We start from the raw sequence: 19,318 nt of genomic DNA, 5'->3' as shown, positions 1-19,318 counted from the left end.
TAACAAATATAAATTTTAATTTGCAAACATAACAATAGAATGATTCTAAAGGAGAAACAAAGAAACAGATGTAAAGGAAATTATTTAAAACCTTTAATTATATACATATCCAACTGCTTAGCACATTAATGGACTTCACATGATCTTTTTAATGGGAACTAATGGTATTTTAATATATAACAATAGAGTTAAAATATTAGCAAAAACTGTCGTTTCATTGTCAGCTTAATAAATTCGAGTTATAGATCATAATTAATAGGGAAAACTATACCGTATAATTTCTTCTATAAATAATATCATGTAAATATATATTAAAATATTAATGTATAATAATACATATTTTTATATATAATTAATGTATATTTTTTTATATATTTACATAATATCATGTTAGATATAGGGGTAAGTTTGAGTCTAAAAATAAACGTTAGGGGTATTTGCGGATTAAAAGGTTAATGAAAATTAATTTTGAGCCGTTTTTAATATGTTAAGGGTATTGTTTGTACTTCTCTTAGATACAAACGTTATGGGCATTTGCAGTTAAGGAACGGTATTTTTAAACCATTTTCGACTGGTAACCCTTTTCCGTAAATAAAATAGTACTAACAGAATAGTACAAGTTGGAGTTTTGAGTGCACCCAAATAATGGAAATTGTTGGAAAATTGCAGAAACAGTTTATCGACTTCATTACAGCTTTGTACCATGAGGTAAGTTTCTTTTCCCAATTTCTTTTACATTTGTTTTATTTTTGTTTATTGATTTGAGGCTTTTTCTGATGTGGGTTTCGTTTTTCTTGTTCAAAAAAATAATTTTTCTTTTTCTTTTACAAAGGGATTCTTGGATGATCAGTTTCTTCAGCTTAAGAAACTACAAGTTGAGAGCAACCCTGATTTTGTATTTGAAGTAGTGACACTTTTCTTTGAAGATTCAGAAAAGATTATCAACAATCTGGCAGCTACACTGTGAGATTAAGTGTCTTATAATTTTCTGGGGTTATTTTTCCTTGATTTTGTTTTATAAAAGTTGAACTTTTGGCTCATTAGTTTTTTTTTTTTTTAATTGTTTAGTCAGCAGCAGGTTGTGGATTTTAAGCAAGTTGATTCCCATGTCCACCAATTCAAGGGTAGCAGTTCCAGGTACTTAATTTTAGTTGGTCCCTTACATTTTTAGGAATACTTAGTTTTAGTCGGTCCCTTACATTATTAGGTCTGTGTCGTTGACTGAACTACTTCAATTGATGTTGAAGGTTTTTTGTATTTTCCAGTTACATTTGGACTACTTTTCTGAATAGTAGGTTAGTTGACAAGTAATACCTACTTGGTGAATTTATTGTACTCAGAGATTTTGTTTTATGCTATTAGATTTTAGATCACAGTAAGTAGATAGTTGAATTGAAGACTTTCTGTTTTTCTTAAGTATCACTATTACTTTATCTGACCTGAATCTCTGTAATGTTGAGCAGCGTAGGTGCACAAAGAGTAACGAATGCTTGTATAGCTTTCAGAAACTTTTGTGAACAGAAGAACCTTGAAGGGTGAGTTTTGCTTTATGCTCTATTCGTATGGGATTTGAGAAAATTTCATAAACAAATTTGGCTGCTTAGATATTCAGAAAAATAGTTTACTATGAAAGTTTTGTATTCTACCATGTCCAAAATTGGTCATTGTGGTTTATAATCATTAAATTCATTTCGCAGCATGGTCATAAACTGGTCGAGAGGTAGTGCATAGAAAAACGAAAGTATGAGACTTACCTGTTATCATGTGGTATATTCTTTAATCAAATTAGAAGAATGTTTATCATTGGCTAAGTCAGATACTATTTGAGGCTAATATGGATCTTCATTCACAAGGGGTACATGTCTAGAACTTTCCGATTTCTCTTTTCCAGCTACTCCATTGTAATTTCAATCACCCAGTGTCTGTCACGTCTCTGTCTCCCCCCCCCCCAAATTTCCTGGTCTCTTTGTGTTCCTGTCTCTTCTTTTGTGTTTTGGGGATAAAGTTGTGCTTCTGTCTCGCTTTTCTGGACAAAATCAACCTTGTTGAAGCAATTAACAAAATGAAGTTCACGCCTTTTGGGAGTTTTATATATATAATGTATGCAGGTATAGAAAACAATGGGATTTGAGTAGAGATATTTCTGGTTGGTTAAGGATATTGGAGTCTAGCATGCCACTTCATTATTGTTTATCTCTTATAGTAGTAGCCAAATTCTTTGAATTGCCAAAGTAGCAGTAAGTTTCACTTTCAAAGTTATCAAATCACAATAATAGACCACTTTCTCTAGTGAGTCTCTAAAGTTTCACTAAATTATCATTGCCCCTTAAGAGGACACCACCATGAACCGCAATCTCTGCAGAGATCTCTAAAAGTAGCATTTGTACTTCTTTCCGTCTCAAATTTGCTAAAGTTTGCATTGTTTAGCTGAGTATACAATCTTCTCTCTTTCACAAGATGAATATGAAGGCCAACTCAGTTGAAGCATTTCCACATAGTTACGTTTTAGTATTATGTTGGAAAAAAGCATTGAAGATTTATGTACCATATGTTATGTACATATAGTCCATAAGTCAGCAACTAACACCATGTAGCTGTGGCTTTGGGTTTCAAGACAAATAAAAGGATAGATAGTTATTCCATCTTGATTCGATTCCCTTGTAGGAACTTTTAACTCCATGAGATAACATAAGAGTTAAAGCCTCTTTATTAGTTCCGGCTTTCAGACATATAATTGCAAATGGTTGTAAGAAATGACGAGCCCCATCATTACCTTGCTTTAGTTTGGATTTAAGTCTTCATACTGTCTTGCTATTGTGTTCATGTTGCATTGGAGTTCGATTTTTTAGTTGTACCCATGAGACTGCAAAATGCTTCAGCTTTGTACATTTGTTTTCCTTGTGCAGGTGTGTGCAATGTCTGCAGCACGTGAAACATGAATATTTTCTTGTGAAGAACAAACTCGAAACCTTGTTGAGGGTAAGTACTCATCTATGAATGCATTCCAAGTCTAAGTGCCATATCATTGAAGAGAAAGCTACTTAGTATATGATACTAAAAGTTCAGTGAGTCGGGTGTTCTGATGCTCAACCATCAACTTGGATATTTCACCAATTACTTCATGATATAGTTGACAGATTATGTGTTATAGGTCATAGCATTTGATAAGCAAACATGAAATTTGCCTTGAGGCTGGCATTTAATGAGATAGTGAAACTGCCCTCTCAGCATTCTCATTTGATTTAGTTTTTACCACTCAAGTATTGTTTGAGATACCAGATTTCTGACATCGAATTCTCTTCCATGAGAAGAGAATGGTTCGTTGCCTCTTTGGCTTCATTAAAAGCTTTTGATTCCCTGAAGTCTCCATTTTTTCCAATAAGGTTTTTAGCACCTTGCCTTTGTCACATTACCAATTATGTTTTCGATTATTTCCAATATATTAATAGTTAATTTTGAGAAAGGTTCTTTTTTGTTTCTCCCCGAAGTCTTAAAGTCAGCTCAAATCACTGCTTGTTTTATGAAAATGTAGCTAGAGCAGCAAATCTTGGCAGCTGGTGGTACGATTCCTGTCCTGTCATAGGTGCTGATGATTTTAAGGCATACCAAAATACAAGGATAGTAGAGAGGAAGGGAGTTGGCATTGCAAATGAGTTTCAAGATTTTGGTGTGAACCCAACGAGGAACTTCACTATCGTATAGTTGACTCGACTCGAATGCCCTCTTAGCTGCTTTGATTGCTGGATTCTAATAGTTGAAGATGTAAAGAATTCATTGTGAATAGCAGATTTCCTATATTGTTACTTCAAAATTCCTTTCGCCTTTTGGTAGTGAGCTATCTATATACTAACAGCTGAACTTTTTCTCCCTTCAATGGTTATCACTAGGGTTGTTATTATCAGAATTTACGTGGTAAGCTTCAGCCATTATTAAGTACTAGAACTTGAGGTGTTCACCTTGTTGTTAACAAATTGTAAAGGACAGTGTCAGATGCATATGGATGATGTCTTCCACCTCCCCCCGCAAACAACATGCAAATCTAGGATCTAGTGGGTTCAAAATTAGTGTGATCTTATTATATGCAAATTTTCTCAATTTTTGTTGTATATGTATAATTGTATACATTGTTTGAGCTAAAAGTAATAGATTCAGTTGAACACATAGAACCCACTTCAGATTTGCCGTTGACCCACAACATGTGAGAAGTAGGGTGGGCATCGGCCGGTTCGGTTCGGTTGTGAATATTATCGGTTTAGCATGTCGGTTATCGGTTTATAAATATGCTAAACCGATAACCGAACCGATAAGATATCGGTTATCGATCGTTATTGGTTCGGTTATTGGTTTACCCGATAAGATAATAAGAAATATAGTGTATAATGCCATGGACTGAACTTCAATCACTGAAGTTTGCATAATCAGATTCCAAAGCATAGCCATTTCGCCATTCCATTTTTCTTTTAAAATACATACTTTTGTTTTACTCAGTGCAAGTTGCTTATTTGACCACAGGATACCATTTGCAAGTTCCCTCAATTTTTCATATTACAAACAAAGAAAAGGAAGTAATCAAGTAAGGAATAGTTTTACATAAAGTTGACCTGCAGTACAATTCACTGGAGTCTATAGTGAATGTTAAGGAGGTTATATCCTACCTCAAATCATTCAATAATCACAAAATTATATTTCAAGAGTACATCTCACTGCTACCGTTGAAGGAATGAAGAATGAAGACTTGCAGTTGAACAAAGTTTAGAGAAGGCTGAAGCCCTAGATGTATTTATATACTTAAGGATAAAATCATAATTTTATTAAATTTTATTGGGTTATCGGTTAATCAATTAATAAAATTGGATAAACCGAGACCCGAACAGATAACCCAATAGTAAAAAAATATAAAACTGTTACCGAACCATTAACTCAATAACCCAATACCGATAACCCAGTAAGCTTTTTTCGGTTCGAATTATCGATTTTACCCGATATATGCCCAGCTCTAGCAAGATGTGGCCTCTTATTATTAGATTAGCCACCTGCATGAAGTTGCTTATGGACTAGAAATTTAATAAGATGGTCAAAGCTCTTCTTTGGAGGTCAGTCAATAAGAGTTGCTTTCACTGATCTGTAGGTAGTTCAATGAATCTGCTTTTTTATAAGCAAGTTCTCCAACTACTTTAATTTAGAACGTGAAATTCATGGATTTCCTAACTTCTTTTGGTCTTTTTCACCTCAATGTGGTTGAACGGGATTTGCATAAGTCTATTAACATCTTTTTTGGTTTTCTTGCTCTCTCTTGTGATGAAGCCTAGCACTACTTTAAGACAAACTAGAGTTCTTTTGTCTCTTAAACAGGGGGAAAAAAGGGTATAAATAATTTGTTTCCTCACAAATTGGGATAGCTCTCTGTTTTTCCTTTTCCTTTTTAGTTAATTATCTGTATATCAAGGGAAGAATGGAACAAGGCTCATTTTATGGTTGGTCCTGCTACCTATATCATAAAGGGATAGGGTGTAATATACTCTTTCCGTTCACTTTTACTTGACACATTTTGACTTTTTACGTCCCTTAAGAAACAATGATTGACATGATAATTTTACCACAATAACCCTATTAATCGATACTCAATAATTGAACCCAAATTCCCAAATAAATACTCCAAAGAACAAGAGAATAAAAGATGACTTTAGTGGACTTTTGTGTTTAACGAAGGGTGATAATGAAGAGTTCCGTGTGAATTCCAATATTAAGCATTGGAAAACTACAACTGACTATTATTTATTTAAGAAATGTTGGTTAATAAATTAAGAGTAAAACAGAAAAAAAAATTATCTTCTTTTGATGTGCGTAAAGTGACAATTAAAAATAAAAATTTATTTTTAGTATACATGCCATGTAAAAGTGAACGGAGGGAGTAACTCATAGTCACTTTCGGTCCAGACCAATAACTAATCTAGCCAACAGCTAGGTTATTCCCCAGCTAGGAAAGTTATTTAATGAATCTTAGGTGAAACAGTTATTGGAAATTAGTTTAGTTGGATATATAAACTAGGAATACCTTTGAGTTCTTGATTTTTCTAGTCTGACGAAATGGAGTTTAGCATTTGCTGAGATGGTTGGCATTCCTAGTTTAGCATTTCGAGACCAAGACGACATCCTAATTTCTGCATAAAAGACTTTTAATGAACATTTTAGTTTTAAGCAAGGTGTAGGGTTTTAGAAAAATCTCTCAACAAAGTTAATCCACACCTTTGTCAGTAGCTCAGTACACCTCTATTTATTCAACAGAACAAACATGAAATATCCATTTGCTATGTGTTAGCATTTGTCAACGACACAGCATGTGCAGTGCTCAATCGAATCTATACGTGCAAAAAGAGGAGAGCACCGTGTATACGGCCAAAACTGATCAGTCCGTCGTACGAACTGGTCGAGATGGTAATACTTTGATCGAAGAGCGTCTTCGTAATATCAGATTGAGATATCAGATTGAGGTCCGAAGTCAGGTCATCAAGCTTCGAGTTCTAGGACCGATCAATGTCAAGCTCGATATCATTATCGAGCTCGAATTCAAATCGAGCTACGAGGCGAAGCGAAGTTATCGAGCTTAAGATCCATAGGCCGACCGGCACCGACCCCGAATCGATATCAGACTCCGAGTCGGAATCGAGCTCGAGTCAAGATCGAGAGCTCGAGTCAATATCGAGCTCACAGACAAGAGCCGTTGCAACCGCACTAGGGGAGAGAATCATGGCAAGAATTAGGAAAAAACTAATTCATTATGGGTTCCCCACTATGTATTTTTTATTATATCTAAAGTAGAATCTCTCCACTATAAAAGGGATGATTGTTGTTTCTGTAGGGCAGCGAGTCATTTACATTGTAACAAGAATCCTATTTTCTCGTATTGAAAGATTAAACTTTTTTGAGCTCCATCACTTCATCTTATTTTGCTCATTTATTTTTCTCCTTTCTACTGTGTTTATCTTTTATTCTTTATAGTCAAGACTGGATATTTCTATTTCTCTTTACGATTTGTGTCAAGTTATTCCACATACCCTTAGAACTACGTACAAATTCAACTCTATCCGATTTTCCGGGTAAACAGTTTGGCGCCCACCGTGGGGCTGAGGATAACAGTGGTTATTTGATACAAATCTACAACACACACCATTTTACGCTTGTCTTTTGAAAACACTCGATTAATGGCTTTACCTATCGAAAACGAAGCCGGCCTTCAAGATAAAACCAACAACTTGACGCCCAGGGCTGGAAGGCTGCTTGTCGATGCCGTGGAAGCTCGAGTCGGAGTACCTGAAGCTCGGGTCGAAGTACCACTAGACGTTAATTCGCATGTGGCACTTGAGGCAAACCAACGTTCTGAACCTGAAAATAGCGTTCATGGCGGTACTCGATCTGCAGCTCGAGACACCCATAACGTTGACGAAAACGGAGTCAACTTGCGTATGAATTTTGAAATGTTGCATGCCCAACAAGTAGCGATAACTCAGTTGCAGAGCCAAACCCAGGTACCAAGCAGGCCAAAGCCCAGTCCACCTCGAGAAATTGCCCACATAACGGAGCCAGCCATAGTAAGGTCAAATGAGCAAGAATCAGGGACTACTCCCGAAATTGCTAAGATACTCGAGGAAATCACAAAGCAGATCGAAGCAAACGATAAAAAAGTATAAACATATAACTCCAGGGTCGATCAGATCCCGGAGGCTCCACCAATGATAAAAGGGTTGGATTCAAAAAAATTCGTGCAAAAACCTTTTCCCTTGAGTGCAGCCCCAAAACCAATCCCAAAAAATTTCCGTATGCCCAAGATTCCCAAATATAACGGAACTACTGACCCCAACGAACACGTCACCTCTTACACATGTGTAATCAAGGGTAACGATTTAGAAGATGACGAAATTGATCTGTGTTGTTGAAAAAATTCGGAGAGACCCTCTCGAAGGGGAAATGATTCGGTATCACAATCTGCCACCGAATTCCATCGACTCATTTTTCATGCTAGCAGACTCTTTTGTAAAGGCACATGTCGGTGCCATAAAAGTCACAACAAGAAAATCAGACCTTTTTAAAGTAAAACAAAAGGATAACGAAATGCTGAGGGAATTCGTGTCCCGATTTCAAATGGAACGTATGGAGTTGACACCGATCACGGACGATTGGGCCGTTCAAGATTTCACCCAAGGGTTGAACGAGCGAAGTTCAATAGCATCACTTGGGCAGATGTGCACAATCGATATCAGTCAAAAATCAGGGTCGAAGGGGACCAATTAGGAGCTCCTTCCGGATCAGTACATCCAAACAGGTCGGTTATAAAAAACCAGAGGGACATCAACGGAGAGCCAAGGTCGAATAGAGACCAATATCAACCATACACCACAAATCGAAGGAACAATAGTTCGGGACGCAATTAGGCCCGGAACAATCGAATGAGTGATCAAGGACAGAATTCTCGGGGAGTTATGAGCAAAAGTGGTTTCAACAAATATGCCGATCCTATAGAGGCACCTCGATTATCGGAATATAACTTTAGCATCGATGCATCGGGCATTATATCGGCAATCGGAAGGATCAAGGATATTAGGTGGCCCAGACCCATACAAACCGATCATTCCCAAAGAAACCCAAATTCAATGTGCAAATATCATGGCACACATGGCCACAAGACCGAGGATTGCAGACAATTAAGGGAGGAGGTAGCCCATCTATTCAATGAGTGCCACCTTCGAGAGTTCCTCAGCGATCGAGCCAAGAACTATTTCAAGGAGAGAGAGACGCCAACAGAAAAAATGAACAGGAGGAACCTGAACATATCATTCATATGATCGTCGGTGGGGTCGACACTCTACAGGAACCCATACTCAAACGCACAAATATACCGGTCACTAGAGAAAAACGAACCCGAGATTATTTGCCTGAAGACACATTATCATTCAACAACGAAGAAGCCAAAGGCATCTCTCGGCCCCACAACCACTCTCTGGTAATTTCTATCTTATTAAATAAAGTTCAAGTTAAGCGTGTTTTAGTGGATCCAGGTAGCTCTGCGAATATCATCCGATTGAGGGTCGTGGAGCAGCTCGGTCTGCAAAATAAAGTCGTGCCCGCAGCTCGGGTCTGAAACAGCTTCAATATGGCCAGTGAAACAACTAAAAAGGAGATTATTCTACCTGTAAACGTGGCTGGGACCATCCAAAATACCAAGTTCCATGTAATCGATGGCGACATGAGGTACAATGCCTTACTCTGAAGGCCTTGGATCCACAATATAAGGGCGGTACCTTCGACTCTCCACCAAGTAATAAAATTCCCGACGTCGGATGGTGTAAAAACATGTACGGGGAGCGGCATGCTGCGAGGGAAATGTTTGCAGACGATGAGGTAACACCAATATCAACACTATCAACCTCAGAAAGGTCAAGCTTCAAAGGTAAACGAGAAGTTAAATAGCAATCACAGCTGCCAGCCTCGACCGAATCGGGGAAGCAGCAAAATAGAAGAAGAGGAGGAGGATTTTCTAACCCCTCGAGCTTTTATCATCCCCGAAGATTCTGACGCCACCAAATCGACGGTCGAAGAGCTGGAACAGGTTATATTGATCGGGCATCTGCCCGAGAGAAAGGTATACCTGGGAACGAGATTGACCCTCGAACTCAGGAAAAAACTTATTCAATTTCTTATCAATAACATAGATTGTTTTGCTTGGTCCCATTTAGACATGACAGGAATCCCACCGTCGATAACAACGCACCGGCTGAGCCTGGACCCTAGGTTCAAATCGGTGAAACAAAAAAGAAGACCTTGGTCCGAGGTAAAGCACGCATTCGTAAAGGGCGAGGTAACTAAACTTCTAAAAATAGGGTCGATTCGGGAAGTAAAATATCCTGAATGGTTAGCCAATGTAGTTGTAGTCCCTAAAAATGGAACAAACTTAGAATGTGTATAGATTATAAGGATTTAAACAAGGCGTGCCTCAAAGATTCTTTTCCACTGCCTAACATCGATCGCATGATCGATGCCACGGCCGGCCATGAGATCCTTACTTTTCTCGATGCCTATTCCGGGTATAATCAAATTTAAATGAACCCGGAGGACCGAGAAAAGACTTCATTTATCACCAAGTATGGAACGTATTGTTATAATGTAATGCCCTTCGGGCTAAAAAATGCAGGAGTTACTTATCAACGCCTAGTAAATAAAATGTTCGAAGAACAAATAGGTAAGTCAATAGAAGTTTATATTGATGACATGTTAGTTACGTCCCTGCGCGCAGAGGACCATTTGACTCATTTGTAGGAGACGTTCAAGATTTTAAGAAAATACAACATGAAGCTCAACCCCGAGAAATGTACTTTCGGGGTTGGTTCGGGCAAGTTCCTTGGCTTCATGGTATCGAATCGGGGAATCGAGATCAACCCCGATAACATCAAGGCCATCGAAGACATCGCCGTCATGGATAGTGTAAAAGTCGTGCAAAAGCTAACCGGAGGGATAGCCGCCTTAGGCCGATTCATTTCGAGGTCGTCAGATCAAAGCAATGAATTCTTCTCTCTACTCAAAAAGAACGATTTCGCCTGGACCCCGGAATGCCAACAGATATTAGAAGAATTGAAGCGATACTTGTCGTGCCCACCACTGCTTCACATACCGAAGGCAGATGACAAACTTTACTTATACTTGGTGGTATCGGAAATCGCGGTGAGTGGCGTACTAATTCGAGAAGAGCAAGGTACGCAATTTTCTATTTATTATGTAAGTCGAACCTTAGGAGAAGCAGAAACTAGATATCCACACTTAGAGAAATTGGCACTTGCACTGATAAGTGCCTCTAGAAAGTTAAGACCATACTTTCAATGTCACCCCATATGAGTGTTAACCACCTACCCACTTCGTAATATTTTGCACAAGCCCGAACTATCGGGCCGATTGGCCAAATGGGCTATCGAACTCAGTGGGTACGATATCGAATATCAACCCCGTACAGCTATCAAGTCTCAAATTTTAGCGGACTTCGTGGCCGATTTCACGCCAACCCTCGTACCCGAAGTTGAAAAAGAACTCTTGATAAAATCGGGTACATCGTCGGGGGTTTGGACCCTCTTCACAGATGGTGCTTCGAATGTGAAGGGGTCCAGGCTTGGCATCGTTTTGAAACCCCCCACGGGTGGCATTATTAGGCAATCTATCAAAACTTCTAGGTTGACTAACAATGAGGCCGAGTACGAGGTCATGATTACACGTCTTGAACTAGCTAAAAGCTTGGGAGCAGAAATTGTTGAAGCCAAATGTGACTCTTTACTAGTGGTGAACCAAGTAAACAAAACTTTCAAAATTCGAGTGAGTGATTGCTCGAACTCGAAGTAAGATAGCCCTTAGGCTTAATAGTCGAGTGAGTGATTGCTCGAACTCAAACATGAAGTATTGTAGCCCGCAAACTTTTATGGTCGAGTGAGTGATTGCTCGAACTCGAAGTAAGATAGCCCTTAGGCTCAATAGTCAAGTGAGTGATTGCTCAAACTCGAAATATCGTAGCCCATAGGCTTTATGGTCGAGTGAGTGATTGCTCAAACTCGTAGTAAGATAACACTTAGGCTCAATAGTCGAGTGAGTGATTGCTCGAACTCGAACTCAAAATATCGTAGCCCGTAGGCTTTATGGTCGAGTGAGTGATTGCTCGAACTCGAAGTAAGATAGCTCTTAGGCTCAATAGTCGAGTGAGTGATTGCTCGAACTCAAAATATCGTAGCTCGTAGGCTTTATGGTCGAGTGAGTGATTACTCGAACTCGAAGTAAGATAGCCCTTAGGCTCAATAGTCGAATGAGTGATTGGTCGAACTCAAACTCGAAGTATTGTAGCCCAAGAAATATCGTATCCTGTAGGCTTTATGGTCAAGTGAGTGATTGCTCGAAATCGAACTCGAAATATCGTATGCCGTAGGCTTTATGGTCGAGTGAGTGATTGCTCGAACTCGAAGTAAGATAGCCCTTAGGCTCAATAGTCGAGTGAGTGATTGCTCGAACTCGAACTCGAAATATCATAGCCCGCAGGCTTTATGGTCGAGTGAGTGATTGCTCGAATTGGTCGAGTGAGTGATTGCTCGAGGCTATGAGTACTAGCCTCGAATTATTAGATGAAAAACGATAAACGACACTTGTTCGAAAGGCTGCGCAAAAGCAACGAATCGAAAGGTACTACAATAGAAGAATCAACCTCCGCCACTTTAGGATCGTGAACCTAAGTCCTAAGGAAGGTCACCGCCAACACTCGATATCCTAATGAAGGGAAGCTCGGCCCGAATTGGGATGGACCCTATCAAGTCCTCGATATAGTTGGAGGAGGGTCTTATAAACTCGGAACGATGGATGGCGAACCATTACCAAACAACTGGAACATATCACTCCTCAAACGATATTATTGTTAAGGTACTATTTTCTCCCTTCTTTCGTCTATATATATTCGACGCTAACTTATTGCAGGAGTTCGACCAAAGACATTGAGACCTCATGTTTTAAAGTACGCGTTACACTTTTTTTCCCTTGGATCGGTTTTTATCCCAACCGGGTTTTTTCGGCAAGGTTTTTAATGAGACAACAACTATGTGCTACCTGAGGACAATTCAATAGTATCCAAGGCTTCTTTACAATCAACCTCGAATACTGGAGGCCTTTACCATCGAATAAATTGAGCTCGATACTAGAAAGTTATTTCATACCAAAGTCATGTCAAACAGGGTCTCGATAGGGAAAAGTGTAAGGGCCAAATGGTCAAAACGAACCATGCCCGCATAGTTTTGCTCGAGTCCTGGCACAAAATACGAACACATGTATAATGACCTCTTTACCGATAACTCATATTTTGCAAATTTCATTCTGCTTCACGATTCAAACAGGCTTAAGGGCCGGCCACTACCGAAGGAGTTTTGAAAAACTTACACCATAAAGCCTACGGGCTACGATATTTTGAGTTTGAGTTCGAGCAATCTCTAACTCGACTATTGAGCCTAAGGGCTATCTTACTTCGAGTTCGAGCAATCATTCACTCGACCATAAAGCCTACGGGCTACGATATTTCGAGTTCGATTTTGAGTTCGAGCAATCACTCACTTGACTATTGAGCCTAAGGGCTATCTTACTTCGAGTTCGAACAATCACTCACTTGACCATAAAGCCTACAGGATACGATATTTCTTGTTCGAGTTCGAGCAATCACTCACTCAACTATTGAGCCTAAGGTCTATCTTACTTCGAGTTCGAGCAATCACTCACTCGACCATAAATCCTACGGGCTACAATACTTCGAGTTTGAGTTCGAGCAATCACTAACTTGACTATTGAGCCTAAGGGCTATCTTACTTCGAGTTCGAGCAATCACTCACTCGACCATAAAGCCTACGGGCTACGATATTTCGAGTTCGAGTTCGAGCAATCACTCACTCGACTATTGAGCCTAAGGGCTATCTTACTTCGAGTTCGAGCAATCACTCACTCGACCATAAAGCCTACGGGCTACGATATTTCGAGTTCGAGCAATCACTCACTCGACCATAAAGCCTACGGGCTATGATATTTCGAGTTTGAGCAATCACTCACTTGACTATTGAGTCGAAGGGCTATCTTACTTCGAGTTAGAGCAATCACTCACTCGGCCATAAAAGTTTGCGGGCTACAATACTTCGAGCTTGAGTTCGAGCAATCACTCACTCGACTATTAAGCCTAAGGGCTATCTTACTTCGAGTTCGAGCAATCACTCACTCTACTATTAAGCTTAAGGACCAATATGGGTATGTTACTACAAGATTCGAAAATTACCCATTATTTGATAAAACCTAAGGGTTTATTCTATTCTGAGTTCAAAACATACTCGAACTTAGTTATAAAAAAAACAGTGCGGTCATGTTGTCGATCACTCACCCTTGCGTGTCTAAAGAACCTAAGTGTTTTGTCCTAAGTTCCAACTTGTATTCGCTAGATTACAGAGGTTGCAACAACAAAATTTTCACAAGGCAAAAGCACAAAACATGTTTTGAGCACAAAACTGAGAAGGGATTCAAAAGAAGTTTTTCTACTATATATTGATAAAAGGGGTATGTACAATAGACCGATCAAGGCCTTGCAAAAAAGGAAACTAAATCCTAACTACGGCCGGTTTTCGACCTCTTCTTCGGGAGCAACTTCTCCTTCAGGCCCCTCATCGGATCCTCCTCGACTGCCTTCTTCATCATCATCTTTGTCATCGAAGGAGGCAAGATGCCTGGCTTCAGCCTCAAGCACCTTGGCTCGGGCTATCTCCTCGGAGAGGTCAAAACCTCGAGTATGGATTTCCTCGAGGGTCTCCCTCCGGGATTGGCACTTTGCCGAGTCTATGATCCATTGCTCTTGGTCAGAAGCCTCCCTTAGCTGCATTAGAGTAGCCTCAGCATTGGCCCGGTACATAGCAATGGACTTATCCACCATGAATTTTGTCCTCTCGATCTCTACCTCGGCCTTAGCAAGCCCGGTTTCAAGCTCCTCAATTCTCTTGGCTTGGGCCGAACTTTTCTGTTTGACGCCCCGAAGTTGGACCTCAGCCGATAATAGCTTGGCTAAGGTAGCTTCTTTTTCTGTAGCCAAGCGGTCCATGGTCTCCTTCCACTGATCACACTCGGCCTTGACCTGATCGACTTCTCCCCGAAGCAACCCGATCTTTTCAACCTTTTGTTGCAGCTGAGATAACAAAGTGTTAACTTCCACAGTTGGGTCGAGTCTGTACTCTATCAAAAGGATGCCCACTTGTTTATCTAGCTCGGCCTCTTCCTCACGAGCCTTGGCCAAATCCCCTTGAAGATCCTTTATAGCCTCGTCTTTTTGGCCGCAAAGAAGCTTCAGAGCATTCCTCTCCTTCGAGACCTTTTGGAGCTCGGTCTCACACTGGCTGAGATCAGCTCGAAACTTGGCAAGGGCCTACACAAAAAGGGACAACGCAAGTCAAATTTAGAAGAGAGTAAAGAAATAAAGTGCAGTAAACAGATTATTACCCGAGATATGAGGCGTTGGGCCTCTTCTAGGAGAATAGAAGTGTCACTAATATCGGAGGCATCATCGACTCCAGTAAAGCAATCCCGAAAGGGATCCCCTACACTAGAGCCTCCGCCCATATCAGGGGTCTTCAACTCTCGAGCTTCCCTTAAAGCCTCCTCAGAAAAAGTCGGAAGAGAAGGCATGTGGCATGCTGTCATGGTCTCGAGCAAGTCGCTCGGGATGCTCTGATCGATTTTCGGGGTCTCAGAGCCGGCCCCGTCCGGTGTGGTCGTGGATGGATGAGAAATGACCTCGACCTCTAGTAATTCGGGACCTTCACCAGATTTCTTTTTGGAAGCCTCCTCGACACGAGGTTTGATTTTAGCAGCCACTGTCGGCTCGGAGTGTTTGGAAACCTCGACGGCTTTCCTAGGTCGGACCGTCAGTGCCGAGGCATTTTCCTCTTCTTCATCTCTCAGTCTTTGGACCGAGTCCATTGTAAGGGTGATTACTTTTCTCCTCACCCTTCGAGGCTTAGGCTTGGGGTCCTCGGACTGCGAGGAAGTTTTCCTTTTCTTATCTTCACCCGGTTTTGGAACCGGGGACTTGGTCCCTTCCTCGCCATGATTCTTGGCCTCTCATCTGCCTTTTGCCAAATCACACCATGCGCGTTCGGCATAAGGAAAAGTCGAGGCTAACTTCCAAACCCAATCCTCGAGGTCGGGCATCGCTTGAGGCATCCAAGGAACAACTGCATATCGAAAGGGGTATCAGGTGAAGTCGAAGAAAGTACGAAGAATAAAGTTTGAAAGATCACTTACGGTGAAAATTTCACTCCTCAGGGAACGACATCTTCCCTTCCGAAATATTGTCACGGGTCCTCACCCGTACAAAACGGCTCATCCAACCCCGATCCTTGTCTTCGTCGATGCTCGAGATTAAGGCCTTCGTTGCCCGGCGTTGGAGCCTGATTAGTCCTCGACAGATTCGAGGCCGATAAAACCGCATAAGGTGATTTAGAGTAAACTCTAGCCCCCCCCGGCCTTGCTAGAGAAGAAGCGCAGTATGATTACTATGCGCCATAGAGAGGGGTGAATTTGGCCAAGAGTGACCTGATAACTTTTATAAAAATCAACAATCACTGGGTCGAGGGGACCCAATGTGAAGGGGTAAGTATAAATACTTAAAAAACCCTCCACATGAGCGATGATGCTCTCCTCGAGAGAAGGAATTTGCAACATGACCTCGGGACCCCAATTGCAGTCCCTCCTTACGGCCTGGAGGTGGCCCTTTGTTATCGAGCACATGTACATAGACAAATGCTCACATCGGCTCGGGATCGATGAAGGGTTTTCGACTTTGAAATCGGACTTTAGAGTACACGAGCCAGGAACATACTCGTGGGGAGGCGGCTCCGCCGGCGCCTTGCCGCCGTACAGTCGGGAAGAGGAGCAAGAAGCTTTCTCCTTCTGCAGTATGGTGGTTGAGGTTTTTGCCATTTGTATAAATAAAGAGGAGCGAAGGAAGATAAAAGGATGATGATTTCAACGCTAATGAAGATGGTTCTACAGGCGGCGAAAAGGAGACGAAAAGAGTGAGAAGATTTAGAGGTCTCATTAGAGCAAAAAGTAAAGTTTGACTCAATGAAGGAGTGGGTTATTTATAGTCTAAACAGTGGCGGTTCAATTTCGGTAATGGCCGACCTTCGTCTGACACGCATTAAATGCCTTGGTAAACTGAACCGACGGGACAGCTATCACGTACGTCATGATCGGACTTGATACAAACGTCAGTATATATCTAATCGCACCGTTGGAAAATCATGTCGTTTCTTGTTATATCCTTACCGAGAAACGAGAAGACTATCTGTATACGGCCAAAACCGATCAGTCCGTCGTATGAACTGGTCGAGATGGTAATACTTTGATCGAAGAGCGTCTTCGTAATATCAGATTGATGTCCGAAGTCAGGTCATCAAGCTTCGAGTTCTAGGACCGATCAATGTCAAGCTCGATATCATTATCGAGCTCGAATCCAAATCGAGCTACGAGGTGAAGCGAAGTTATCGAGCTTAAGATCCATAGGCCGACCGGCACCGACCCTGAAACGATATCAGACTCCGAGTCGGAATCGAGCTCGAGTCAAGATCGAGAGCTCGAGTCAATACCGAGCTCGAGTCAATCACTCACTTGACCATAAAGCCTGCGGGCTACGATATTTCGAGTTCGAGTTCGAGCAATCACTCACTCGACTATTAAGCCTAAGGGCTATCTTACTTCGAGTTCGAGCAATCATTCACTCGACCATAAAGCCTACGGGCTACGATATTTCGAGTTCGATTTTGAGTTCGAGCAATCACTCACTTGACTATTGAGCCTAAGGGCTATCTTACTTCGAGTTCGAACAATCACTCACTTGACCATAAAGCCTACAGGATACGATATTTCTTGTTCGAGTTCGAGCAATCACTCACTCAACTATTGAGCCTAAGGGCTATCTTACTTCGAGTTCGAGCAATCACTCACTCGACCATAAATCCTACGGGCTACAATACTTCGAGTTTGAGTTCGAGCAATCACTAACTTGACTATTGAGCCTAAGGGCTATCTTACTTCGAGTTCGAGCAATCACTCACTCGACCATAAAGCCTACGGGCTACGATATTTCGAGTTCGAGTTCGAGCAATCACTCACTCGACTATTGAGCCTAAGGGCTATCTTACTTCGAGTTCGAGCAATCACTCACTCGACCATAAAGCCTACGGGCTACGATATTTCGAGTTCGAGCAATCACTCACTCGACCATAAAGCCTACGGGCTATGATATTTCGAGTTTGAGCAATCACTCACTTGACTATTGAGTCGAAGGGCTATCTTACTTCGAGTTAGAGCAATCACTCACTCGGCCATAAAAGTTTGCGGGCTACAATACTTCGAGCTTGAGTTCGAGCAATCACTCACTCGACTATTAAGCCTAAGGGCTATCTTACTTCGAGTTCGAGCAATCACTCACTCTACTATTAAGCCTAAGGACCAATATGGGTATGTTACTACAAGATTCGAAAATTACCCATTATTTGATAAAACCTAAGGGTTTATTCTATTCTGAGTTCAAAACATACTCGAACTTAGTTATAAAAAAAATAGTGCGGTCATGTTGTCGATCACTCACCCTTGCGTGTCTAAAGAACCTAAGTGTTTTGTCCTAAGTTCCAACTTGTATTCGCTAGATTACAGAGGTTGCAACAACAAAATTTTCACAAGGCAAAAGCACAAAACATGTTTTGAGCACAAAACTGAGAAGGGATTCAAAAGAAGTTTTTCTACTATATATTGATAAAAGGGGTATGTACAATAGACCGATCAAGGCCTTGCAAAAAAGGAAACTAAATCCTAACTACGGCCGGTTTTCGACCTCTTCTTCGGGAGCAACTTCTCCTTCAGGCCCCTCATCGGATCCTCCTCGACTGCCTTCTTCATCATCATCTTTGTCATCGAAGGAGGCAAGATGCCTGGCTTCAGCCTCAAGCACCTTGGCTCGGGCTATCTCCTCGGAGAGGTCAAAACCTCGAGTATGGATTTCCTCGAGGGTCTCCCTCCGGGATTGGCACTTTGCCGAGTCTATGATCCATTGCTCTTGGTCAGAAGCCTCCCTTAGCTGCATTAGAGTAGCCTCAGCATTGGCCCGGTACATAGCAATGGACTTATCCACCATGAATTTTGTCCTCTCGATCTCTACCTCGGCCTTAGCAAGCCCGGTTTCAAGCTCCTCAATTCTCTTGGCTTGGGCCGAACTTTTCTGTTTGACGCCCCGAAGTTGGACCTCAGCCGATAATAGCTTGGCTAAGGTAGCTTCTTTTTCTGTAGCCAAGCGGTCCATGGTCTCCTTCCACTGATCACACTCGGCCTTGACCTGATCGACTTCTCCCCGAAGCAACCCGATCTTTTCAACCTTTTGTTGCAGCTGAGATAACAAAGTGTTAACTTCCACAGTTGGGTCGAGTCTGTACTCTATCAAAAGGATGCCCACTTGTTTATCTAGCTCGGCCTCTTCCTCACGAGCCTTGGCCAAATCCCCTTGAAGATCCTTTATAGCCTCGTCTTTTTGGCCGCAAAGAAGCTTCAGAGCATTCCTCTCCTTCGAGACCTTTTGGAGCTCGGTCTCACACTGGCTGAGATCAGCTCAAAACTTGGCAAGGGCCTACACAAAAAGGGACAACGCAAGTCAAATTTAGAAGAGAGTAAAGAAATAAAGTGCAGTAAACAGATTATTACCCGAGATATGAGGCGTTGGGCCTCTTCTAGG

At 41.3% G+C, this 19,318-nt stretch overlaps 1 protein-coding gene across 1 annotated transcript; it reads left to right on the top strand.

Annotated features, from left to right (window-relative positions):
• Positions 1-535: 535 nt before the first annotated feature.
• LOC107831510 (histidine-containing phosphotransfer protein 1) lies at positions 536-3,971 on the top strand. The gene is made up of 6 exons (XM_016659278.2): positions 536-708; positions 833-963; positions 1,069-1,137; positions 1,464-1,535; positions 2,907-2,979; positions 3,533-3,971. Exons 1-6 carry the CDS (start codon positions 646-648, stop codon positions 3,581-3,583), a joined length of 459 nt encoding a protein of 152 aa, XP_016514764.2. The 5' UTR covers positions 536-645; the 3' UTR covers positions 3,584-3,971.
• The last annotated feature ends 15,347 nt before the right edge of the window (positions 3,972-19,318 follow it).

This window comes from Nicotiana tabacum, chromosome 22, assembly GCF_000715075.1.
Source record: "Nicotiana tabacum cultivar K326 chromosome 22, ASM71507v2, whole genome shotgun sequence".
NCBI lineage: Eukaryota > Viridiplantae > Streptophyta > Magnoliopsida > Solanales > Solanaceae > Nicotiana > Nicotiana tabacum.
This window is presented reverse-complemented; position numbering and strand designations above follow the sequence as displayed.

What these genes read in the sequence shown, in the direction of transcription:
- LOC107831510 (XM_016659278.2), top strand. Translation starts at nt 646, where the DNA reads ATGGAAATTGTTGGAAAATTGCAGAAACAGTTTATCGACTTCATTACA. An exon ending in AACAATCTGGCAGCTACACT is followed by an intron (nt 964 to 1,068) that starts GTGAGATTAAGT and finishes TTAATTGTTTAG; the next exon opens with TCAGCAGCAGGTTGTGGATT. An exon ending in TTCAAGGGTAGCAGTTCCAG is followed by an intron (nt 1,138 to 1,463) that starts GTACTTAATTTT and finishes AATGTTGAGCAG; the next exon opens with CGTAGGTGCACAAAGAGTAA.